The sequence below is a fragment of the Orcinus orca genome, chromosome 13, assembly GCF_937001465.1.
Source record: "Orcinus orca chromosome 13, mOrcOrc1.1, whole genome shotgun sequence".
Classification (NCBI taxonomy): domain Eukaryota; kingdom Metazoa; phylum Chordata; class Mammalia; order Artiodactyla; family Delphinidae; genus Orcinus; species Orcinus orca.
Genome location: NC_064571.1, coordinates 72,376,811 through 72,402,485, shown reverse-complemented (window position 1 = coordinate 72,402,485; position 25,675 = coordinate 72,376,811). Strand labels below are relative to the sequence as shown.

General features: G+C 47.4%; 1 protein-coding gene across 5 annotated transcripts in view; it reads left to right on the top strand.

The window, feature by feature from the left end:
- EFR3B (EFR3 homolog B) overlaps positions 1–25,675 on the top strand; it is a 91,161-nt gene that overhangs the window by 25,514 nt on the left and 39,972 nt on the right. For 4 of the 5 annotated variants that reach the window (XM_049695848.1, XM_049695849.1, XM_049695847.1 and 1 more), the window contains exons 2-4: positions 14,569–14,645; positions 15,664–15,791; positions 24,474–24,624. In XM_049695848.1, coding sequence (XP_049551805.1) covers positions 14,569–14,645; positions 15,664–15,791; positions 24,474–24,624 — 356 coding nt within the window. Of the gene's footprint in view, positions 1–14,568; positions 14,646–15,661; positions 15,792–24,473; positions 24,625–25,675 lie in introns of those variants that run through there. The other variant, XM_049695850.1, reaches the window with a different exon arrangement.

Sequence of the window (25,675 nt, the reverse complement as noted above, 5' to 3'; positions counted from 1 at the left end):
CTACCTAAATCCTACCGCCCCCAAGAAGTCTTCCTTAACCAACCAGCCTAAGCAGCATGCACTATGAACTCTCCTTTTTTTTTTTTTTTTTTTTTGCAGTACGCGGGCGTCTCAGTGTCGTGGCCTCTCCCGTTGCGGAGCACAGGCTCCGGACGCGCAGGCTCAGCGGCCATGGCTCACGGGCCCAGCCGCTCCGCGGCATGTGGGATCTTCCAGGACCGGGGCACAAACCCGTGTCCCCTGTATCGGCAGGCGGACTCTCAACCACTGCGCCACCAGGGAAGCCCATGCACTCTCCTTTGAGTCGCAATAACACATGAAACTTTCCTTAAGAAACATCAGTACACCTAGGCCGGCTTATATTTTATTAAGCGATTGTGCCTTTTCTCTGCAGCTAGACTGTAAGAGCCCCGAAAGCCAGACCTATGTCTTGTTAATGCTTCATATCCCCAGGAAGCCCTGGGTACAACTGAGGCCCATCATAGGTATTCAGTATGTGTGTTGGCAAACCTTATTTCTCCCACAGTTGAGGCTGTGGGAGAGGCTCTGGCATGACACTGGTTCTTGTGCCCCCCATGAGTAGATCAGAGTTCTCTGTCGAGTTCTTCTGCCAGTTACCACCTCCACTCATTGTTATATGCCACCTTTTAAAAAACTTCTTATTTTGAAGTATAGATTCATAGGTAATTGCAAAGAAACGTGCAGGGTGGGGCCCCTGTATGCTCCACCCAGCCTCCTCTAATGTTAACATCTTTTTAAAAAAATGTATTTATTTATTTATTTATTTTTGGCCACATTGGGTCCTCGTTGCTGCGCGCGGGCTTCTCATTGTTGTGGCTTCCCTTGTTGTGGAACACGGGCTCTAGGCACGCGGGCTTCAGTAGTTGTGGCTCACAGGCTCTAGAGCACAGGCTCAGTAGTTGTGGCACATGGGCTTAGTTGTTCCACGGCATGTGAGATCTTCCTGGACCAGGGATCGAACCCGTGTCCCCTGCATTGGCAGGCGGATTCTTAACCACTGCACCATGAGGGAAGCCCCAGTGTTACCATCTTGTACAACAATAGTTGGGTATCAATACCAGGAAACTGACATTGGTACAATCCACAGAGCTGGTCCAGATTTCATCATCAGTTATACATGACTTTTTAAAAATAATCCATCTTAGAAATTATCTTTTTCTACTTGAGCACATTTTCTTCATATCCCTGCCTACCATAATTACTCTTGCTTCAAATCGTCATACATACTATTGCTCTGAAGTCAGAGGGCCTTCCTTGTTCTGTTCCTGGCCCTATTCCCTGCACCCTGAGCGCTCTTGGGCAACTTAACTAACCTCTCTGAGCTCTGGTTTTCTCCCCTGTAGAGTGATAATACCTCATGGGATTTTTTTAAAAACTGTAGTGCTTAAGTTAGGCACATGATCAAATAGGCACTCAGGAAATGTCAGTGTTTTCTTTCTACCCTCTTGCTACATGGAAAGCCCTCTTTTTCTCACAACTGAATGGAATCCTTTTATAAATAATGTTCAAAATTAGTCTCCTCTGACATGTTCCAATTCCATCTCTCAGCAATCCTGCTCTGTGCATGTGTGACATTTAATTAGAATGCTGCTGATTACATGGTCCACATTCCTGTTGAATACATTTTCGTTTCTATTTTTACCTATCCACAGTATATGGTATTTGAGGACTGAGACCTCAGTGCTTTAATTTACAAGTCAACAAGCTGGATAAGAGCCTTTGTTTGGTGCCATCTGTAAAACAAGAATACTTGTATCAACCTCATAGACTTTTGTAAAGAGTAAATGAATGAATGCAGGTGAATCACTTAGGGTGGTGCCTGGCGCAGACCAACTGAAAACACGGTAGCTGCTGCCGCTGGTCAGGATGACCCCTGCTCAGTTGTGTTTCTACTCAGAGGTTTGTCCTTGGGCATTCGAGAGGGGATGTGTGTCTACCTGGATTTGGATTTAGATTTCTTAACAGCTGTTTATGCTTCACACTCCAAGTATAAAATGAAACCAAAAGGCTTTAAGGGCCATTCTTGCTCTGAAATTCCATTTTATTCTATCTTGCCTTCTCTCTGCTAAGTTAGGGAAGAGATTTTAATGACAGTTACCATAGTAATATCGATGATGATAACAGCTAATATTTTTTGAGTGCTTATTATATGCCAGGCACAGTTCTAAGAGCTCACTTGTGTTAACTTATCACGTCTTCACCACAGCCCTATGAAGTAGGTTCTGTTGTTCCCATTTTGCAGATGAGTAGCCTGAGTCGTAGAGACCTTGAAACCTTGCCTAAGTTTGCACAGCTGTGAGAGCTGGAACTGAGGTTGGAAGTCAGGCTGTCTGGTTCCTGAAAATAGTTGGGATACATTTTTCCTGCTGTTAGTGTTTCCAAGAGACAAGAAATGGAAAAACATTCTGTTTATTTTTACCTATTACTCGCTGGAAGTGTGATACCCAAGCCCAGGGCAGCTTACAGTTAGGAAAGAATAGAAGCACTGACATTAAATCAGTTGGACACATTTCTCTGTTTTTCAATCCCCACCCTCAATTAAGGTGGCAATCAGATTAGCCAAGATTGGCCGGAAAGCAGTGAGTGTATTGGAAGTGAGGGAGTTCCAAAAGGTCAGGCTACTGACAGCTACTGGTTGTCTGTGAATTCAGACACAGTCTGGTCCAAACTGTCTCCCCACGGAGAATTCAGCTACTGTTTAATTCCACTTCCAATAAAATCTGTCTGGAAACTCGGACTCTGCCTCGTTCCCCAAACACATTTGTGTCAGCACCTCCTCTTGGTCTTTTGATCCCGAGTCTTCCCTGGACAATGAGAGATGGGTCCTGGCCCTACAGATGTCCCCTCCACCGCACTACTGTCCCCACAGCCACATGGCGCCATTTGGTTTCCTTATCACCGATAAAACCAGACCAGGCTCTGCCTGTACGATTCCTGGCTTTAATTATCAAGGGCAAATCACTGCATCATTCAGAATAATGAAAAATTGGAAACAGCAATGGGAAATGATTAAATAAATCAGGGTCTTGTCAAAAGATGGAATAGTAAGTAGCCATTAAAATGAGGATCTGAAAAATATTTAGTGAGACAGTAGATGCTCACAATATAAGAAGAACATAGGTTTTAATGCTTTACTGTATGATCCCAATTTTATGTGCATATTTTCAAAATATGTATAAACACAGAAACAAAAACCAGAAGAAATACATTATAAGGTTAATAATCACAAATTGTGCGATTATAAGTGATGCTTACATTCATTTTTATTTTTTCCTATTTTACACTCGTATTCATATAAGCATGTATTCCTTTTAAAATCAGAAATAAGGAAAAAGAGAAAAGGGAACCTTTATGGTTTTGTTAAAATTTTTCCCTTTGAAGTCCTGTTGACTTTTCCTTTCATGGGTTCATCAGTTCTTACCAGCTCTTTCCACCCATAGAGATCCAGCTCAGGTCTTGCCTCTTCCAGGAAGCCTTCCTGGACTCATCAAACTCCCAGAGATTTCTTCAGTTTTATGGACTTCTTAGTCTCATTGCGACACATCATCAACTTTAAATGTGGGTGGGTCTCATGTCTCCAGCTAGAGAGTAAGTTCTTTGATGGCAGAACTTATATATTTAAACTTTTTCCTCTTCCCCACCCCACCAGCGAGTACCGTACAAAGTGCTGAAGTTCAATTCACATCAGCTGGACACAAGACCTGGTCCTCACGGGAGGTACTTGAACCTAACGCCCCTTTCTCTCTGAACTTTGTTCTGTTTCCTCCAATTCATTTGAAAGGAGTGTCAGTGCCATTAGCCTTGGGTTAAATTTTATTGTAAATTGTTTAAAAAGAATTCAGTTTGCTTTGGTAGGGACGAGCAAGTCCAGCCCTTGCCTTTACAAGGGGATTGTAAAGCTGAGAAAATAAATATGAACTATTTTAAGCAAAAAGGCATTTTTCTTGGTGAATGGGAATAATGGCATTGATGTTTATAAAAAGGAAACCAAGGTCTAGGAGAGGAGGTGACTTCCCTGGACCTCATGCTGATCAAAGGCATCACATGTCATGACAGTTTTCCTCGAGTCCTGCTGGGCTCCAAATACTGTACTGAGGTTAGAAGAAAATGAGACCCGAGGAATTTACAGTTTATCTGGGGGGGTAGAACATGCCATTCACTGAAATAACAGCCTGAGCAAGCAGTGGTAGAAGATTGGGTAAGATAATATGGTACAAGGGGTACCTTGTACCAGCTAACAGAAGTTAGCTGGCAGAGGGCAAGTAATGCCTAGAGTTGGATGTCACTAATGAAGGTCTTCTCATGAGGACTCAGCACGTGCTGGGGTCTGCCAGCGCCCCCCGTCCCCCGCAGTGTGATGACTTCAAGACCCCCAGGACCGTGACTCTGACTTTCCTTCTCCTTTACCGTCTCCAGTTTTTGCCCTGTCCCTGTCACCTGAACATCCTTTCCTCTGCAGCTGTGGGGCTCTCCGTGGCTGAATGGCTCCCCCAGTCTGCTCCTCAGACCACCCAGCCCTTCTCACAGCTGGACTCTGACGTGGCTTCTGGCTGCTGGACAAGAGCTGTGCCAGGAGGAAGGACATGAAGACGGAACGACCCCCACTTTTACAGGGCATCCTTTGTTGAATGCCAAGTGGAAGGGTTGATGTGTAGTGTAATGGCGAGCCAGACAAACGGCTTAGCTGTGAAGCAAACTAAATCAAGCAAAAATTTGCTTCAAAACTACCTAGAGAATGAATTGAAGCAAGGAGACTGGCCGAGTGGCATTTACAAGACTGGATACCAGGTGTAAGAGAGGGGTCCTAGTATGGTAGCTGTGGCAAAGGAGAGCACAAGATGAACCTGAGAAATTGTTGAGGCTGTATTTTGGGGAAAGTGATGGGAGAATTAGGGGAGCCTCACTGAAGAAAGGCACATGCTGTGTGACTTTGGGCGGGCATCTGACCTCTCTGATCCTGCTTCTTTATAAAATAATAGTACAAACCTTAGTGTTTTGTTTTGAGTATTATACATACAAAATATGTATAAAGTTGCTTGGCCTAGTGCTTTGCACAGAGGAGGTGGTAAACCATGGATTTTTTAGTTATTAAAGATCAGCATGACAGAGGCTGGATCAGTGATAAGGAGAGGAAGGAATCTAAAGGAACTAACATTATATCTCAGGGGGCCTGGCAGGTGATGCTGGGTTAGAAATAGGGAATTTGGGGGAAGTGGCCTAGATGTTGAAAAGCATGATGTGTTTAGTGTTTGAGAGTTTTTGCTTGTTACAGACCTCCAGTCGCTCCAGGTTGTGGGTAGCTCTGATCAAGCGGACAGATCAGTCGAGAAACTAGGATCAGGCAAGCAGAGCAAAGGAGAAACAGGGCTGCAGTGTGCAGGAGGTGTGAAGACAGGGTTGCTGCCGAGTGAGCGGTCCACAGTCCGCGGAGGCTGCCAGCAGTTGTGAGATCTGCCATCACATGCTGCCAGGCAAAGAGCTGGGCCAGCACTTCTTATCCTGGCCGCGCACCAGAACCACAGAGGATCACCTCTGGCCCCTCCTCGGAGATGCAGGACTAGCCACAGGCCAAGCCAGGAGACAGCAAACGGGGCTTAGGGGGTTGGGGGCCAGCAGGCAGGGAGGGGCAGGGCAGAAGGAGCCCTGATTCCAGGCTACCCACTGCCCAAAATCCCCCTCCCCCACACACACCTGGAGGGGGATTGGCCCCAGTGAGCCTGGCTCCTAGCCACAGGTGGCAGCAACCCCAGAATCCCGGGCAGGATTCAGGAACTGGAGCCAACGGTTCTCCAATAGAAACGTTCCCCGAGTCCTCCTAGGAGAATGTCCTGCAAGCACCCAGAGACCTTTTGCTAAATGCCTGTCAGCCTCTTACCGACTTTGAAATTCACGATCGCTTTCCTCCCAATCACACACTCTTTCTTCATTCAACAGATGGGTATGACTATTTCTCCCTCCTCCTCGCCACAGGTTAGACCCTGTTCAGGCTCCGGGATAGGCAGGGACAAACAGGCCGGGCTTCTGCTCTCCAGGAACTTACCTTTGAGTGGGGGAGACAGAGTGTGGACACATACAAAGTATGTCAGTTGGTAAAAAGTGCTACGAAGAGGAATAGATCAGGGATAGAAAATTAAAGGAGAATGATGGTCAGGGAAGTTCTCCACAGTTAGGTGACATTTGGGCAGACGCTTTAGAGAAATGAGCATGGGAGCCTGGAGGATACAGAGAGGAACATTCCAGATGGGGAATATTAAGTGCAAGGGCCCTGAGGCAGGATGGTACAAGGAGGCCCCTGAGGCTGGGGCAGATGAATTATCGGGAGATGGCAGGATGGGCCACTGGTGCAGGTCTAACCATTGTTAGAGTTTTGAAGTTGGAGGAAGCCACTGAGTGTCATTGGACACTCTGTTAATCCCGCTGATATGATTTTTTAGTAACCAGAGCAGCTACATACATACTAGTGAAATTGACCATATCACATTTCCCTCTTTTTCTTAAAATAAGTATAAAAATATTAGGTAAGACAAGTCCTAGTGATAGAAGAGGATCCTTATTAAATTTACTTCTGGCATCTGTGCTTGGATATGCCAGACATGATCCCCAGAGAGTGAGAGAGGGCCCTGGTAGAGAGTGCTTCTCTCTTAGAAATAAAATGACTCATAATTTAATAGGTTCTCTTACAGGCAAATGGCGAGTTGAACTCCATATACTTCTATGTACAAACATTAAGAGTAAATACCATTAGAAGCAAGACTAAAGAAATACATGAAAATATATTACTTAATCTCTCGTAACAAGGAACTGTTTTCAATTTCTTTTTAAATGTCTTCTATTCTTTGTTTTTTTTTCCCCCCTGGCCTGTTTGTGGCTACTTCGAATTCACCTTTTTCTGGTTGGAAGCTTTCTAGGGGTGCCTGTGGGTTTCTGTCACCTCCTGAACTGCTTTGGCACCCAGAGGTGGGGGGGGGGGACTCCTGACCAAGCCCTCTGGCTCTTTGCCTTATCAGAGAGGAGACCTTTTTTTTTGTTTTGTTTTTGTTTCTTTTTTTGTTTTTTTTTTTACACCTTTATTGGAGTATAATTGCTTTACAATGGTGTGTTAGTTTCTGCTTTATAACAAAGTGAATCGGTTATACATATGCATATGTCCCCATATCGAGAGGAGACCTTTATTTGCTGCTTTGATTACCTACACAGGAAGTGTGGAGCTTTTCTGACTTCTGGCTGAGATTCCAAAAAATCTCTTTAGTCATATGATCGGTCCCTTTTTAAAGTAGAGCAGATAAGATGGTAAATAGCTTTAGGTTATTTTCCCCAATGATCCTTTCTTGTGTTTCTTTCCTTTAATCAGGACGTGGTCACCTATATGGCTTCATAGTTGTCTGCCCCATTCTCTTTTGAAAGTTACTGTGATTGCTTAAAAGCAAACAAAAAACTGTCAACTTTTTCTATACTTTCCCCACCCCCCCCCAAACAAGCCTATTAACTTTGCTTCCCTACCTTATTTTCCTTAAAACTGGGTGTGAAAGGGTTAAAACACAAGCAAACAAACTCCAGAGCTCAACATATCAGAACAGTTTGTAGACACTTGTATACTGGTTTCCTCATATAAAATACCCTCCTCACCCAAATGTCTCCAAGGTTCAACTATTAGAGATTATTTTTTCAGCCTTTAAGCCTTAATGCATATACCCTCTGAAAGACTATTGATCAGCTACTAGCATCTCGTGAATTAGATAATCAGACGGGGGACTTTGAATTTTAGCAGGGGTGGGGGGTGTGCCAATAAGGGCATGTTTCTGGGATGGAAACCGTGCACCTCAGATTGGGATTTGAACCCACGCGGCTTGATCTCAAACCCGGCCAAAACCCACAGTCTTTCAACTGAGATCACACACCTGGTTTCAGGACTTAATGAAGCTCAGGTTCTTGATGTCTCATTGCAGAAAGAATTCAGTGAGAGACAAAGTGATAGGTAAGAAGTGGATTTATTTAGAGAGAAACACACTCCACAGACAGAGCGTGGGCCATCTCAGAAGGCGAGAAAGGCGCCAGGGTATGGGGTTGTCAGTTTTTATAGGCATGGGTAATTTCATAGGCTAATGAGTGGGAGGAGTATTCCAGCTATTTTGGGGAGGGGGCGGGATTTCCAGGAATTGGACCACCGCCCACTTTTTGATCCTTATTGTCGCCTTAGGACTGTCATGGCGCCTGTGGGTGTGTCATTTAGCTTGCTGATGTGTTACAGTGAGCATATACTGAGGCTCAAGGTCTCGTGGAAGTCGACTTGGACTCCTTTGGTTCTAATCCGTTTATGGCATGTCCTCGGGCTATGTCATTCTTTCAGGGGTTGTGCCCTGCCCCCTTCCCTCCTGTTTCAGGATCAGTGTGAACAGCACGAAGTCCCCAAATGCCTTAGCTTGGAGGGCCTTAGGGGATGGGCAGAGAAAGGAGGCAAAGAAAGGTGAAAGGCTTTACAGAAAAGTAGTGGGTGGGGAAGACAGAAAGAAAGAGGGAGTGGACAAGGCAGCCATCCTCTGGGGCTCCGCTCCTACTGCCCCTTTCCCCTGAGCAGTCGGGTCCTCTCTCACACACCAGTGGGCAATGAGGGCCAGTGACCCTCAGAGCTCCAGCCCTGGTCTCTCCCATGAGTCTGAGCCCTCCTCACAACTACCTGGATGATCCCACCTAGATGTCCCCACTCCCCCCAGCCCCAGCTACCTCTCTCTTCTCCATTTCAGTCAAGGGGGTTGTGGTGTCTGGTCGCGGGACCGGAAAGCCCACAGTCCTCTTTTGTACTTTCCTCCTGTTCCTCCTTTTAGAGCTCCTCAAGTCTTGCTGATTCTGCCCCTTACTCTCCCATCTTGATAACATCACTCGGTTCAGGTATTTGCCCCTGACCTGGGGCGATTCGCTCACACATCTCTGCCTTAAATCTCTCTGTCCGATCCCATCTTGCATGCCACCTCTGGACTGATCTTCGATGTCACCCACTGCTCACGAGGCTCCCAGAACTCTTGGTTAATGTAGGCAAAGCCTAAACTCTTCAGCCTGTTGTTTAAGGCTGTGCTCAGTCAGGCCCCCGCCTGGTCCTCTGTATCTTTCCTTCAAGGGAGTTAGAAAGGAAAAAGGAGCCAGGGAGATGTTATTATTTAATCCTCACCACAGCCCTCTGAGAAGGAACCATTATCATTTTCATCTTTCATATGAGGAAACTTGGGTTTAGGTTAAGTAACTTATTCAAGATCAAACAATAAGAAATTGGAAGAGCTGGGATGTCAACCTAAGCCTGTCTGACTCCAGAGCCCAAATTCTTAGCCACTGTGCTCTGGTGGCTTGCAGACTCAAAGTGTGGTCCCTGGGCCACGGCCATCAGCATCACCTGGAGTCTGGTGGGAATGCAGAGTCTCAGGCCCCACCCCTGCTCTGCTGAAGCGGAATCTGCATTTTAATAAGATCCCCAAATGATGAGTGTGCACTTTACAGTTTGAAATTATAGAGGAGGAAAAAGTTTTCTTTGACCCTCTGAGGGTCCCTGGCTGGGTCTGAAAATTAAACTGACAAAGACAGATTAACAGGAGAAAAGCATATAAATTTGATTGAATTTTTACATGTGCCTGGGAGCCTTCACAAGAGAGTGAAGACCCAAAGAAGTAACCAGAGCAGGAAGATTTTATACCTTTTAGACAAAGAAACAATACATTTGTGAAGAACTGACCAGACAAAGGGGTTGGGGCTATGGGTAGTGAATGGTGAGGAAAGAACTAAGAAGATAAGGGTTAGCTTAACAAGGTTTGTTTGCAGATTCCTCTGCTGACTTCTTAAAGTCTGTCTCCAGTAAAAGGAGCATTTATTTCCCCTCTTGAGGCAGAAAAGGGGGAGCCTTTCCTGCCTTTTGCTGCCACTTAATTGCCTTCAGCTCAAGACAGTTTTTATGTCAAAGAGGCATATTTGGGGTTGACATATTGTGGTTTCCCTCAAAATGCACTGCCCTAGTGGTCTTTCCCTTTCTGTGTAAGCCTTCCCTAGTTCCCTAGCTAATGCATCCCTTCCCTGGTATAGTACTTGAGAACATCGTAGCCCCTAGAGGTAGATTTTGGGGTTCAAATCCTGCCACTTATTAGCTGTGTGGCTCTAGGCAGGTAACTTAACCTTTTGGTGCCTCAGCTTCCACATCTGTAAAATGGGAATAAAACAATACCTACCCCATGGAGTCATTGTAAGGGTTAAGTGAGTTGATGCTTGTAAAGTATTTTAGCGCTGTGTCTGGCACATAAAGAATAAAGTACCCACTGTCCTTTTCACCTCTGTGAATCCTGCCCCACGTCTTCTTGTCCTTCCTCTCCTGGGAAGCCTTCCCACAACCAGCAGAACTCAAGGTGATTTCTCCCTTTCCAGATTCTATAGCAAATGGTGTGGGACTTCAATCATAGAATTGTACCTTAGGGAAAATCTCCCGTTATTTTATTTATATATATATATATATATATATATATATATATATTTTTTTTTTTTTTTTTTTTTTTTTTTTTTTTTTTTTGCAGTACGCGGGCCTCTCACTGTTGTGTCCTCTCCCGTTGCGGAGCACAGGCTCCGGATGCGCAGGCTCAGTGGCCATGGCTCACGGGCCCAGCCGCTCCACAGCATGTGGGATCTTCCCAGACTGGGGCACGAACCTGTGTCCCCTGCATCGGCAGGTGGACTCTCAACCACTGCGCCACCAGGAAAGCCCTCCTCTTATTATATTGATGAGGAAACTGAGTCTCAAAGATCAAATGGCAGAACCAGGACTTGAACCCAGGACTCTTTAAACTCTAAAATTAGCAGTTTCCAATGTACTCCATTTATAGTAGCATATACCTTTCTGTTCCCACACAGTAGCCAATACACATGCCTTGAAAAAAGACTATTAAGAGTATTCATCATGCTGCTATTTGTAACAGTGAAAAGTGGGGAGGTGTTGATTTGAACAAATTTAAATAGATTTCTTTACCTTATGACTCTTCAGAGGCTGTAATAAGCTTGTTTGCCTGCAAATCTGAAATGGGGGATTTGGTGTGCAAGGTTTCATGGATTTATTTGTCCACAGACCCTTTTTCTGATGAATGCTTGTTAGTTACCCACTGTAACTACTCTCCTGGCGACCCTCCAACGTCCAGTCCTATGGGTGCTCTCCGGTGAGCCTCTTGCTTTATCTCTCGACAGCATTTGACTCTAGTCTGTTGTGTGCGCTGGTAACGTGTCACATTTGCATTGAGGTTTGTGGAGCTGACGCTGAGGCAGGAAAGTTCAGGGATGCTGGCTTTGAGAAGGTGACCAGGCAGTGACTGGAGGTTGAGGTCAGATTATCATTTCAGACCCACAGGCTAGTGAAGTTTGATCTTCTGGGAACGTTCTGGGATTCTTCCTTCTTAGGCCTTCAGCTGCCCCTTGACCTTGCTCACCATAGCTGAGTAAGTGGTCAGTGGGGAAGCCACGCTAAGATGTACCAGCCAGCACCGACCAGCTAGCAGTTCGGGAAGGGCTCAGCTGCCCTGGGCTGGGGAATGCAGAGGGGAGAGCAGCTGGAGGGGACCTGCACTGGGTGCTAGCAGGCCGGCCCTGTTCTGAGTGCTTTGCTGCGTAAACTCGCTGTGGCCTCACAGCAGCCCCGTGTGCTAAGCCCAGGACACCGCACACACAGAATGTCATTACCTGCCCAACACCACACAGCTAGGAAGCAGCAGTGCCAGGATTTGGTTTGAAACCCACGTTGCTGCCCACTCTGCCTCCCCAGCCCCTGCCCTCCAAGGGTATGAGGAGGTTGGAAAGAAAGAACAGACTAGAAGGAGCCGCCAGGGTGTAGGTCAGGAAGACCCGAAAGCAGTGCAGCTCTGCTGATAGGGGCACCTGCTCCCATCTCTTGTTCTCTGGCCTTCTCACCTCTCCCCACAGGCAGGAGAACGCCCGGGCCTCGAACGCGATGGATTCTCACGGAGGCCCTGTGTCGTGGCCTCTGTGCTGGGTTGGGGAGCCCCTGCACAGAGGTTTCTACCCTGAGTACCCAAAATGGGCTTGTGCTTTCTCGACCAGTTGGGGTTTCTAACAACCCTGAGCTTGTCCTCTGTCCAGGGCAGGTCCCAGCTCGCGGGCCCTTCAGAAAGGTTTGAAGAAGGGACTGACAGTGGGGTTTGGGGGCCCTAATTTCTCATTTTCTCTAGTTCTCACTCCCTTAAAATGCAAAGGGCCGGTGTTCCTGTTTTAGGGAGCGTGTAGGGCACGTGCCACTGGGCATCCTGGGAAGGAGTGTGCCGACAGCCGCAGTGGGCAGAGAGAGGGCAGGAGGGCAGGTTTAAATCCTGGGGCTTGAGGCCAGGGGCCCCAGGGAGCTGTCCTGTCACAAGAAATAGCCCTGGATGCCAGCCATCTGGAGCCTGGACACCTTCTCCCAGGCAGAGGCAGGGAGGAGATGGGGAGACGCCAGTAGCAGCCCAGCCCAGAGAGACCGAACCCAGAGTCCGGTTTGCAGCCGAGGACTAGGTCCACAATCCTCCCTGTGCCCGGGGTGGGTGGGAGGCTGAGGGCACAGTAGTCCCTGGATATCGCAAATCTGATATCCTGTCCTCAGGGTGCCCCTTGGCTTCTCCAAGGACACGCCCATCCCCTAACAACCGAGTCTCCCCTGGAGCCTGGATCCCGGTTCCTTTCTCCTCCTGGTGGTGCCGCCCTCATGCCCTCCCCATCCTGGTCCCGGAGAGCCGCCGTGCTCGCCGCTGTAAAGCTCTTTGTGGCTCTTTGTGTGATTTAAGTAATTCCCACTAAAGTAATTCATTCTTTTCTGAATGACCCATAGGCTTGATCCTTCCAGGGCACATTTGCATTTCAAGTAAAGCATTTGTACAAACAGATTTAAGCGTTAATTGGTAGAATGAGGAGGCAATTATTTTTTCTTTTGGGGGGGGACTTTCCCAGGCCCTTCCCTGCCATCCTCTCCCCTCCCCAGTGCAGGGAGGGTGCGGCTGGGATGAGCCAGGGGAGGCGTCTGCGTCAGGAGGAAGGGAGGAGATCAGTGGTTCCAACTGAAAGTTTTTTACGGTGGGACCTAGACTCATCAACTTTTTATTTTCCCCAGGTTTGTTTTATTATCACTGATTTCCTTAATGCTGTCATTTCACAGCACCAAAATACAAAGAAGGAGCGCATGTCAGTCTTCAGCTTTCTGAAAACGTGGAACATTATTCTTAGTTTTTTTTTCATTTTGCCCCAGACGGGTGAGAACCTCCTGGGGTGGGGGAGGGCTAGTGGTGAGAACCACCGACTGGGTGGCCCCCCGAAGCCCTCCAACTCTCAAACACCAAGGCTTTCAAACACCGCAGTCACGCTGCATTAAAGATGCATTTTCAAATGTTAATAATTAATGTAGTGTTAATTTATCATAGTTTCACATAACATTCTATAATGGAAATGGCCCCAGAAGAGAGGGTGGTAAAGGAGATTGAGGACCAGAGTAGAAAAGAAGTGGGGATCAAGCGAGGGGGCCGGGTAGGTGCAGCAGCCGCTCTTCCAAGCTGTGTCCATCTTCCAGGACGCTGGGGAAGAGTCTTGGGCTGCAGGAGACCGTTGTATAGTCTTCTCCCAGAGAGAGAGAGAGCAAGAGTGTGTGTGTGTGAGAGAGAGAGAGAGAGAGAGGGTGAGTGGGAGTGGGTGTGTGTGGGAGTGTCTGTGAGAGTGGGGGGGGTGGGAATGTGGGGGTTTGGGGGGGAGTGTGTGAGTGTGTGTGACAGTGAGTGTGTGTGGGTGTGTGGGGAATGTGTGTGGGAGTTTGGGTGTGTGTGGGGAGTATGTGAGTGTGTGTGTGACAGTGAGTGGGTATGGGTGTGTGACAGTGTGTGTGGGAGTGTGGGTGGGAGTGTGGGTGTGTGTGAGAGTGGGTGTGGGGGTGTGGGAGTGTGTGTGGGAGGGGGTGTGGGAGTGTGTGTGGGAGGGAGTGTGTGAGTGTGTGTGACAGTGAGTGTGTGTGGGTGTGTGGGGAGTGTGTGAGACAGTGTGAGTGAGTGGGTGTGGGGGAGTGTGTGGGTGGGTGTGAGGGAGTGTGTGAGTGTGTGTGGGAATGTGTGAGTGTGTGTCAGTGAGTGGGTGTGTGGGAAGTGTGTGAGTGTGTGTTACAGTGAGTGTGCGTGGGAGTGGGAGTGTGTGGGTGTGGGGGAGAGTGTGAGAGTGGGTGTGTGTGGTGTGAGTGGGTGTGTGAGTGTGGGTGTGAGTGTGTGCGTGCGTGTGTGTACACACGTGTTCACACATGTGTGTGTTCTATGGCCTGGCTTCCTGAACAGGTGCTGGTCTGCTGGCACCTATGCCAGATTTCCAAGCAAAGACACCCAGCGGAAAAGGCAGACGTCTTGGAGTGGGGCTGGGCCTGGGGAAGCAGTGAGAAGAACGGAGGCCCTGGCGCTCTAAGGGAGGGACCCTTCTGTTTCCAGCCTGGGTCTGGTTTCTCACAAACGGCCCAACCTGGTCCCCTCGGCCTAACCAGGAGGCTTAGCTCCCCGGTGTTTCTCGTTGCCGTTGCAGGTGTATGTGGCTGCTGCGGTGCCCTGCGCCCCAGGTACAAAAGGCTGGTGGACAACATCTTCCCTGAGGATCCCGAGGTGGGTCTCGTCTCCTGCCGCCAGCATGCCTCTCACCACCTTACCCCATCCAGGGCCCTGGGGGCTGCTCCGAGGGAGGGCAGGCCCCGGGGCTCACTCAGACACACCAAAACCTCGGCCGCAGCCCCATCGGTGACCAGAGGCAGCTGGGAGCCTGAAGAGCGAGGAGCTTTGGGCCGCTCTGCAGGCAGGATCCGCAGAGGGCTCTGAAGTGTGTCTCGGGCGCTCGGTGCTTCTGGCCACTGCTGAGCGTTCTCTTCACTCGTGTCTCTCTGGGTGATAGTTCCTTGAGCCGCTAACTCAGAATGCTACTATGTCGCTGTTGTCAGGTGTGAGCATTTCCCTTCTTGGGTTTTGGCTCTGGAGCTCGTGTCCTCTCCACGCTCCCTCTGGTATCTGCCAGGTGTCAAGTTGGCACAGGGGACACCTGGCTTCTTGGTTTCCAAGCTGCCACTCTACAGTCAGGCTTCATTATGGGTTATGTGGTTTTGGAAAGGGTCTGATGTACTTGACTTCTTCTCTGGAAATCAATGACCTCTTCCTGATAGGCAGTGGAGGGTCACATTTCCAACATCCTCTGGACAATTCCCTGAAAGCTGCAGAGCTGCCTTCTTCCTGTTCACTTCTCGATGTTGGATATCCAATACGTTTTAATTCTGCATTGCTTTCATTGAAGACTTGTCATCCATTCATATACACACATATACACACACACATATATACCTTCATGTACATACACATATGTAAATACATATAGTGTACACATGCACACACATATGTACATTTATATCACTGACTATTTTTGCTTATAGCTAGCACACTTTGGGTGAAGTTGGGAGTTCCTGGAGAGCAGGGTCTATGTTTTAATCATCTCTAGATCCCCAGAACCCACATGTGTGTGTCGCGTACATTACAGGCACTCTGGTAAGTGTTGATTAAGTTGAATGACCATTTACCTTTAGACTTGAAGTCTTCTAGCCATCGCATGGCCACAGTGAGGATGATCTGTCTTTTACAGGATGGCCTGGTGAAGACCAACATGGAGAAGCTGACCTTCTACGCCCTGTCAGCTCCAGAAAAGCTCGATCGCATTGGCGCCTACCTCTCTGAGAGGCTCATCCGTGATGTGGGTCGTCATCGATATGGGTAAGTAGTATGGGAGGGTGGAGAGAGATTTGCAGAAATTATATATTTTCAGGGCAAAACATAGGGTCCTTTTATTTATTTATTTTTGGCTGCACTGGGTCTTTGTTGCTGTGCACGGGCTTTCTCTAGTTGCTGCGAGCAGGGGCTACTCTTCGTTGTGGTGCGTGAGCTTCTCATTGTGATGGCTTCTCTTGTTTCGGAACGCAGGCTCTAGGTGCACGGGCTTCAGTAGTTGTGGCACGGGGGCTCAGGAGCTGTGGCTCACGGGCTCTAGAGCACAGGCTCAGTAGTTGTGGCGCACGGGCTTAGTTGCTCTGCGGCACGTGGGATCTTCCCGGACCAGGGACGGAACCTGTGTCTCCTGCATTGGCAGGCGGGTTCTTAACCACTGCGCCACCAGGGAAGTCCCAGAGTCCTTTTAAGAAATGTTAATAGACTGGATTGTTGAACAGCCTGAGAAAATGGGGACTGGGAGTGAGGAGTGGGTTCCCTGTGCTTTTCCAAAGGTAAAATGTGATGCTCTTGCCAAGATTTGGGAAGAAGGGGATGTTGGCTTCCTAGGAGCACCTCTGTTAGCCTCCATTTACCCCCGTGTCTCTATGCAGAAGCCCTCACACACCACTGAACCCAGAATGTGCCGTTACTCTCACCAAACCCACCCTGCCTCATTCAGCTTACTCTCTTAAAAAGCAAGGAGGGACTTCCCTGGTGGTCCAGTGGTTAAGATGCCACCCTACCACTGCAGGCGGCACGGATTCCATCCCTGGTGGGGGAACTAGTAGTTGTGGCATGTGGGCCCAGTAGTTGTGGCTTGCGGGCTCAGTAGTTGTGGCTTGCAAGCTCTAGAGCGCAGGCTCGTTGTAGCACATGGGCTTGTGGCGCACGGGCTTAGTTGCTCCACCAGACGTGGGACCTTCCCAGACCAGGGCTCAAACCCGTGTCGCCTGCATTGGCAGGCGGATTCTTAACCACTGTGCCACCAGGGAAGTCCCTGATCAATAGATTAAACAGCCAAATAGGTAGATTGAAATACTAAGCTACCACCTTCACTTATCAAATTGTTTTTTTAAAAAAGTATATATAATTTCCAGTGTTAACCCAGGGATGGCAAAATGAGAGGCATTTTCATACTTTTCTAGAATGAGTACAAATTGGTTGAAGCTTTCTAGAAAGTAATTTTGAAATATATGTCAAGAGCTTCAAAAACACTTATGCCCTTTGATCCAGTAATTCCATTTCTATTCATCTATCCACCATATCAATCTTATATATAATCTAACTTTACACACAGAGATGTTCATTATGGTAATTTTTATAATACTGAAAAGATGGAAGTAACTTAAATGCCCAACTGGAGGAGAATAGTAAATTATGGTGTTTATCGCTTCAGGAAATGTTACCTAGTCAATAAAAATGGTGTTTATCAACATACTTTCCGTATAATATGGAAAATGCCATAAGTAAATGAAAAATAGAATACATACTTATATACACAGTATTTAAATCAAGTTAAAAACAATAACAAATCTCAATGCCTGGAAAATACAGTAAAAATAAATATGCCAAAATATTGAGTACTCTTAATATTTTGTGAACAAGGTGGCTGGGGTTTTTGGTTTCTATCTACATTTTTGTGTTTCCTAAATATTCTCTATTGAGCATGTATTACTTCCTGAGATGAAAAAAGTCAACGGCAGGACATACCATGTTTGTTACGCTACCGTCATGCCACAATCTGGAGTGGGGCTGGATGTAAAGAGAGCTCTAAGATGTCCCTGGTGGCACGGCTGTTGGAGCAAAGGGAAGGGTAGATCTAGGGCAGTTGTTCCTAAGTCCCATTGGTTCTGTTCTCTATGAAGCCTTTTATGTCCATCCTCTACTTTCCTCTGCTCCTACCTTTCTCCTGATGCAGGCTCCAGATTATGGCAGTGGCCTTGAAAATTGTCTCCCCGCTTCCCATCTTTCCTCTACTGGCCCTTCCAGATCAACACTATGATCTTCAAAACACAGACCAAGCTATACTTTCCTGGCTTCTTTAGCGTACAATCCAAGGTCTCAGCTTGATTTCTGGGCTCCTCCACTACCTGCCCCCAACTTGCCTTTAACCCAGACACACCTGCCACAGCTGCTCTAAACCCATTCCAGATGGACTAGCTGACGATCCCCCCCCTGACTTTCTGGCCTCTGAGCCTTTGCAGTGATCTCTCCCCTGGACCCTCTTTCCCCCCCTACGACCATCCATCAGCCCCATCACCCTCCAAGGTCCCTTCCTCCTGGTGAGGAAGGTGGAGTGAGAACCAGAGTGTAAAGATCTGCATTGTGCTGACAGTGTATAGAGGTCCACACCTCCACGGGACCCACCAGCCACGCTTACATCAAGCTATCCCTGGTATAAAAGCAAGACCGGGAACAATTCATTTCTATGATCCCTTTCTATAATTAGGTTACACACTCAGTCAAAAGGGCATGAATATAATGAACGTGCTGATTATATAAATCGCCTTGACATATTATAAAGCAGGCTCAAGCAAGTAAAAATGACTTTATCCTCGACTGAACCTGAAACTCATATGCAAGCAATACCATTAAACATTTAATACTAATTTTTCCTGCCCTCTCTGCAGTGATGGTTCTCTGAGTAAAAATGTCCTGTAGCCAGCAGAGCCACTCAGAAACATTCCACTGCCCTTAGAACTGCAACTCAAAATTGGTATCGTTCTGTTAAAAATAGCCATTGCATCCTCTAAGTATTTAAAGCCTTGATGGCCTCTCTGGGGGCTCTAATCATAAACATTTGGAGAAGGAAAATCTGTTAGATCTGGACTCCTGTTCTCTCTCCTCTCCCTCCCCGTCTTTCCTTACCCAGTGCCACATTCATCATCATTGTCCTAATCACTGGTGGCAGGTTTGGAAGAGTGAAATATTTACCTGCAGACAGTCTGAGGAGCTGTCTCCCTACCACCATGCAGGTGTCTGTGTTTATGGTTTGACCATGTGGACGTGAACCTTGGGTGTTGGACCCAGTGGCAGATCCACCCTCCTCTGCTCGTATGTGTTTAGCATCAAGGGTGATAACCAAACGTGGGCAGAGAGAGGATAAGATACAAATTTCAAGGTATTGCTACTCAGTGTGCGCCATAATGGGCAGTGATGTGCAGAGCAGCAAAAAGTGCGAATTCTTCATATTTTTCTTCTTCCAGTTCAGCCCAACTGCTAGAACACCCCTAGAAACTGGAGAGCAAGGGAGGTAACGGCAGTGCTGGGTGAGATTCAGGGTCAGCTGACAATGACCGTGGAGCAATGACCACGTTCAGAAGGCCACGTTAGAATCTGTCAGGTTCCCCAGTGCCTGGAGGATGGAGACGCCCATGCCAAAGAGGGGTGGGCTACTCCCTGAGGAGCCTGACCCTGGAGCTGAGCTGGTGGGGCTCCCAAGAGATACACTGTCCCCAGAAGGACCCTGAACCTGGTTGGAGGACGGAGCTGACCCTTCAGACAGAGATGTCACAGATTCCTACTAGATGACGAGTCGATCCTTCCCTCCCTTGGCTGAGGTCAACCCCTACTTCTGGCTGCTAAAACCCAGAAGTTTCTGTCCAGCAGTGGGGACATGACTAAATACATTCAGACTGCCCAGAATAAGAGGTTCTTTGTCAAGGTTCTTTGAGTGATTCTTGGGCAATGGCTGGCCCTGCTAAAGCTGCCCCCTCTCTCTGTGTGCTGGTTCCCATCTCTGACCCTAGGTCTGCTTTCCTCTGCAACCACGTCTGGTTCTCAGACTCTGACTGCCAGTTCCTCCTTTCCTGGAGGCTCCTAAGCCCACTCCTGACTGAGTGAAAGGTGTTCAAGCAGAAGCAGCTGCCTGCTCTGGAATTCAGTTCAAGGTATTTCCTGCCTCACTCCGACGCACCAGGCCCCCCCTGTGTATTTTCCTCACTTGTTATAACTCACCTTCTGCTTTGGTTGGCCCATGACTCTGAGTTCCTGTTGTTATAACCTGCTGAGTAGCCTCTCCTGACCTCACTTGGTGCCTGTGAACCCCAGTCCATCCCAGATTCCCTGAGTTCTGCCTTCTTCACCTACTGGGAAGCCCTACTAGTGGATCCAAGATCCTTGGTCATCACCTGCTGCTGTGATCCATGCCCTACTCTTGCCTCTCCCTTGGGCCCCTGCGGTGGGCTAGTTCTCACCAGCTCCTTTCTTCCCCATCCTGTTCCAACTACCCAGTCAGGCCAGTTTCTCAGACCTATTACTACACTGGACTCCTTTCAGGATACCAAGCCCAGAGCAGATCTCTGCTGAGACTAACCTATTTGGCCCCAGTCCTGTTGAGTGGACATTACCCTGAGAAGCCCGTGCTCTTTGAAAGTATAGACTTAATGGATAAGATGTACCCAGGAAGGTTATGATAAGATAGGACCAATGCAGCGAGCAGGAGGTTCCAAAGCCCATTGACTTCTAATCTTCTAAGATACTTTGAAAAGTTCAAGTTCGCAATTATAATCCTTCCATCCTTAGTGTTGGGATCAAAGATGGGGATTGAAGGAGTGTGTATTCAGAGAACTAGGCCTTATACTTTTTTACTTTTCTGTTTCACTTCTACCATCATTTTCACTTTCCATCAAAATTTCCTTTCTTGGTCAGTAGCCAATTTTTTTTTTTTTTTTTTCTGGCTAGCAAAGGATGGTTTTCCTTATCAGGATTTTCTGGGAATTTTTTTACAGGAAAGGGAAAAGCAGCAATCTAAGCTCTGGGGTTTGGGAGGCCTTCTGGTTTCTTCTCTTGCCAAACCCCACCCCACCCCTTCCTTTCCCTCATTTAAACTCTATAAAATAATGGTGAAACCCTTCATGCAGAAGGATGCTGGGATGATTCATAGAAGAAGAGAATTCCATGCTGCCTGCTCCCATTTCCCATGCGCCATGTTTGGTTGCCAGAGTGTGTCCAGGTTTCTCCGCAGGGAAAACCTGTCCCTTTGGAAGGGCCCTGGCCCAGGTTGCTTCCCCAACCCTGCAGGAATCAGTCTGCTTCACGGCCTATACAGTGGACCCGGAACATGCCAGGCCTGGGTCTGCAAGGCACGACAGGTATCCTGAACTGTGGCTGTGACATCCTGTGAAGGGCAAGGCTATCGAGGACTGGCGGGCCCTCCAGAGCAGGAGAAAACGTGGCTCCAGTTCACCAAACGAGCCCAAACACCCAACGCTGCCTTTGTATTTGAAAGACACTCTGTAGATAAGAGCATGACCAGATCCATTTGTGAATGTGCCCAGAGACAGCTATTTAATGATATTTAATAATATTAAACAATAATAATAGCTGACTCAGTTCATATAAATAAAAGAAATAAACATTTTACAAAAGTGAGAAGGGAAATTTCGGAGTAGAGAGGCTGTTTCACTTACGGTTGTTTGGTAAAGAAATTAGGGCAAGGGCGCTGAAGAAATGTGACTGATGTCTTTAAAAAAGGACATTTAGAAAACGTCATGACTGCTGTTACTTTTATGCACGTGGATTTGCAAAGCTGGCTTATGCGTGAGGCAGTTCAGATGCACAATGTCTGAAACTGAGTGGCTGCCACGAGGGCTTTGTGGAGCTTTGTGTTGTGGTTTTGTAGAGTCTTCAGAAATCATCCTATAGTCATGCTTCCTGTGCATTCTTTTTATTTAACCAAACTCTGTTTTAAAACAAAGACGAGCTAATCGAGAGTTTTGTACTATCTGCCTAACCTTCAAAGAGATATGATTTGGATCAAAACATAAAGAAAAAATCTTTTAATTCATCCCCTATTATGTACACGGCATATAAACCTGACACTAGGCAGCTTCTTTTTTTTTTTTTTTTTTTAATTTGTATTTTTTCTTTTTGGCTGCTTCAGGTCTTAGTTGTGGCACATGGGATCTTCGTTGTGGCACACTGGGTCTTTTGTTGTGGCGCGTGGGCTTGGTAGTTGCAGCGTGAGGGCTTAGTTACCTGCAGTACATGGGACCTTAGTTCCCCGACCAGGGATCAAACCAGTGTGCCCTGCATTGGAAGGCGGATTCTTAACCCCTGGACCACCAGGGAAGTCCCTCTCGGCCGCTTCTTAAAGAGAGGCCAAGTAGCAGAACTTGCTCTGACTTAGAGGCATCAGCCTGACTCCTTAGCGCCCAGGTAGGTTTGGAGTTCTCTTCTCACTCTACCTTGCCTGCATTTTGTTTGTATCAGGAAGTACTTCCTGTGTTCCACATGGCTCTATGAGTAGAGGAGTCACCACCCTGTAATGGGCACATGACCACACTCCGAGTACATGGAGTCTGCCTGATCTCCCCTCTTGCAGGATGGAGTCATGTTCAGCCCTCACTTCTCTTTCCTGTGAGGGCAGTCACTTGAGTTGCTTTGGATCGCTCAGGATTCCCTTTTATTTGTGCCCTCAGGTTTCTAAAGCACTCCTAAACCTGATTATCAGATACTTGTGTTATTTAGGGTATAAAGAGACTTGAAAATACAGTGGCTCCAGCAATATGGAAATATTTTTTCTCTCTCATGCAATAGTCCAGTCTGGGTTGGTGGGCTCCGCCCATGAGGTCATCCGGGGCTTTCACCTCTGGCCATCTATTTGCTGCCACTCGGCAGCCAGCAGGAAGAGGGAAGAGAGGACCCGGAGGACAATCCTGTCTTTCAAGCAAGCAATGCTGACGTTGCTCGCATCACTCCCTCTCATTTTAATGGCAACGTGTAAGTCATGTGGCCTCACCTAGCAGCAGGAGAAGCTGGGAAATGTTCCCAGTGAGCAGCCACAGCTCAGCTAAACTTCTAAATGACTAGTGAAAAGGGCAAAAATAGATTCCAGGGGAGACATTTAGCGTTCTGCCCTAGACACCTAACTCCTTAATGAAAACTGTAAAGATTTTAACCAGAATAGTTTTGCAGAGTCTCCCTTATTAGAAGTTAAAAGATAACCTTTTTCTATGAATGTCTGCCTTGCTTTCTTTTTTTTTTTTTGCAGTACGCGGGTCTCTCACTGTTGTGGCCTCTCCCGTGGCAGAGCGCAGGCTCAGCGGCCACGGCTCACGGGCCCAGCCGCTTCGCGGCATGTGGGATCTTCCCGGACCAGGGCACGAACCCGCGTCCCCTGCATGGGCAGGCGGACTCTCAACCACTGCGCCACCAGGGAAGCCCTGCCTTGCTTTCTTTAGAATGCAAATGCTTGGTATGTAGGGGATATATCTTTCATGATGTGCCTTACCTGACCAAATGCTCATTATGTCACTATCGTGGAACAAATGTTGGGTTTCAGCTTAGATGTGTATTCCTGATTCTCAGTAGGAATTTGATTTGCGACCTTTTTCTTGGGATTTAAGAGAGGCATTGAAGAAGACAGTAATTGGGGTTTGTCCTGCAAAGGCTAGTCTGGAAAGGACTGGGCATTTCAATTTTTTATTTTATTTTATTTTTCTGGCTGTGCTGCAAGGCTTGTGGGAGTCTTAGTTCCCCAACCAGGGATTGATCCCGGGCCATCAGCAGTGAAAGCGCAGAGTCCTAACCACTGGATCACCAGGGAATTCCCAGGATTGGGTATCTTTAGCATGGAGAAGAGAGGAACGTAGTAAATGAGATTGTTGTTTCCGTGTGGTTGAAGGGCTGGCAGGTAGGAGAAGGTTCAGCTCTCTTTTTTGCTGCTTCTAAAAGTAGAATTGTGAATAAAGGATAGCGGTTATTAGGGTTTGCTTGAAATATAAGGAGGAGTTCATTTGGTTGTCAAAAAATGGGATGGGCAGCTCTTCACCATTGGATGTCGTGCGTTCCTAGTTTGTGAAAGTATTCACTCGCGTTTTAGTCTTTAGAATAATTAAGTGGTTAGAGACTTAGAATTGACACAGAGCACCTGCTGCATAAGGAGAAAAGAATTTTCATTCTGTGTCTGTCTTATTCTCCATGAGGTAAAAATGCTCCCTGGGCAAGCCGAGTGTCATCCAAACATGGTAACACTGTCAACCGTATTGTTTGAGTAGGACTTCATTATAGCACTTCTGAGGTCTTCAGCTACAAAAATTGCGATTTTATGTTCCTTAACATTTGCAGTTGGCTGGTCCTCAGGCCCATTTCAGATTCTTCCTAAACTTTCTTCATTAAGTTCTTTGCTTCCTCCCCACTAGAGCCTCTTTCCTTCTTTGGAACCCTCGTGGGATGTCATTTTTTTGGTAACATTTCTTATTTTCCCTTTAGAGGAGATATCTGTGTATTTATCTTATCCCTCCCACTCTAGGCTCTTTAAGTTAAAGGACTTCTTCATCCTTACACCCCTGCGCTGACGAGGACAGTGTCAACAAACACGTCTTGACTTGGATGAGTAATTCTCTGACCTCACGGGGTTTGAGTTCAGAAGCTGCTCTTCTGGGCATCAGTTCTTTCTGCTTGTATTTCCTCATGAAATGGTGTACCTTGTCTGTCCTCAAGTTCTTCATGTGTAAAATAAGGGGCTGGATGAATTCATCTCTAGGCTCCCTTCCAGCTCTGCCTCATTCTGCTTCTCAGGGCTGGGCTGGAACAACTGTCCAGTCGTCGGTGACCCAGGGGAGACCTGCATTAGCTGGATGCCGCCCAGGTGGCCACTGCACTGCCGTCTAGATTGCCCCAGCCACGCAGTGGGGGTGGAACAGGCGCGAGGCTGAGTGATGGCAATGATGCTGCTTTCCCCAGGTACGTGTGCATCGCCATGGAGGCGCTGGACCAGCTGCTCATGGCCTGTCACTGCCAGAGCATCAACCTCTTCGTGGAGAGTTTCCTCAAGATGGTGGCCAAGCTGCTTGAGTCTGAGAAGCCCAACCTGCAGATCCTTGGCACCAACTCGGTAAGGGGGCCCAAGGGGCTTTGCGGGTGGGAATGGTGGGGAAGGGGTGTAGGACCTCTGGGTCAGCATGGTGAGGATCCATTCCTATTTGGTTTCTGACTTTTAAAAATGATTTTTCCCTTAAATAAGTTTAGGTGAGGCCCCAATAGATGTAAAAATAGAAAGGGAGGTGTTTCTTTGAGAGCGGGGGGTGCCCAGTGCCCTCAGAGCTTGGCCCCTGACTCCATGGGGCATCCTTTGAAAGCTGTCCAGGTTGTGCTTCTTTCGAAGACAGAGTAAACGGATGTTCACAGGACAGAGGGATCAGATAAGTGGGACGATCACAGGGAAGCAGGAAACAGGGCTTCTGGCTTAGTTCTGCCCTTTCCTAGCTGGGTAACCTCGAGCGGGTTATCTTTCATGAGCCTGGCTTCTCACTGATACCCTGAGTGGATTGAACTCAGTCCAAGCTTTGTAACGTAACTGGTCTCAGTACAAGTGGCGGCTATCATGAGGGCTTATAGTTTTGGGAGAGAAGAGCTATCAGATGTGTCAGGAACTCTCAGCTTTGCATGTATCTAACATACTTGAATATCCCGCTTGTTCTCTTCCATTTCTTGCTGTCTCTCTATTCCTTCCCCTTCAGGGAATACTTTCAGCTCCAGGTCTTCAAGCAGCTTGGTATTAAAAGCCCTGACATGCAACTATTTTACAAATATCACCAGGAAAAAAAAAATAAGTTTAAGGTTTGCCTTCTTAGCCTTCCCAACCTGACTTTTCTGAGTGTTTATTGCACAGGTCACAGCTGCTTTTCTGTTCTACTTAAGTTGATTTAACCAGAAGATAGTCTTTCAACTCTTCTTTCAAAGACCAAAACTAACAACCTATTCCCCTCTTTCCTCTCTCTGTGAGCCAGCTGCCTTTGACAAATTACATATACAGTAGCTGAGGGTAAATTCTTTTGTCATGTTGCCCTGGCAACAGCTTCAGTTACTGTTTCACTTGCCCTGTTTAAGATAACTATAGTCTAGAAGAGAACATGTACATGGAAACTAAACCAGTCATCAATGCA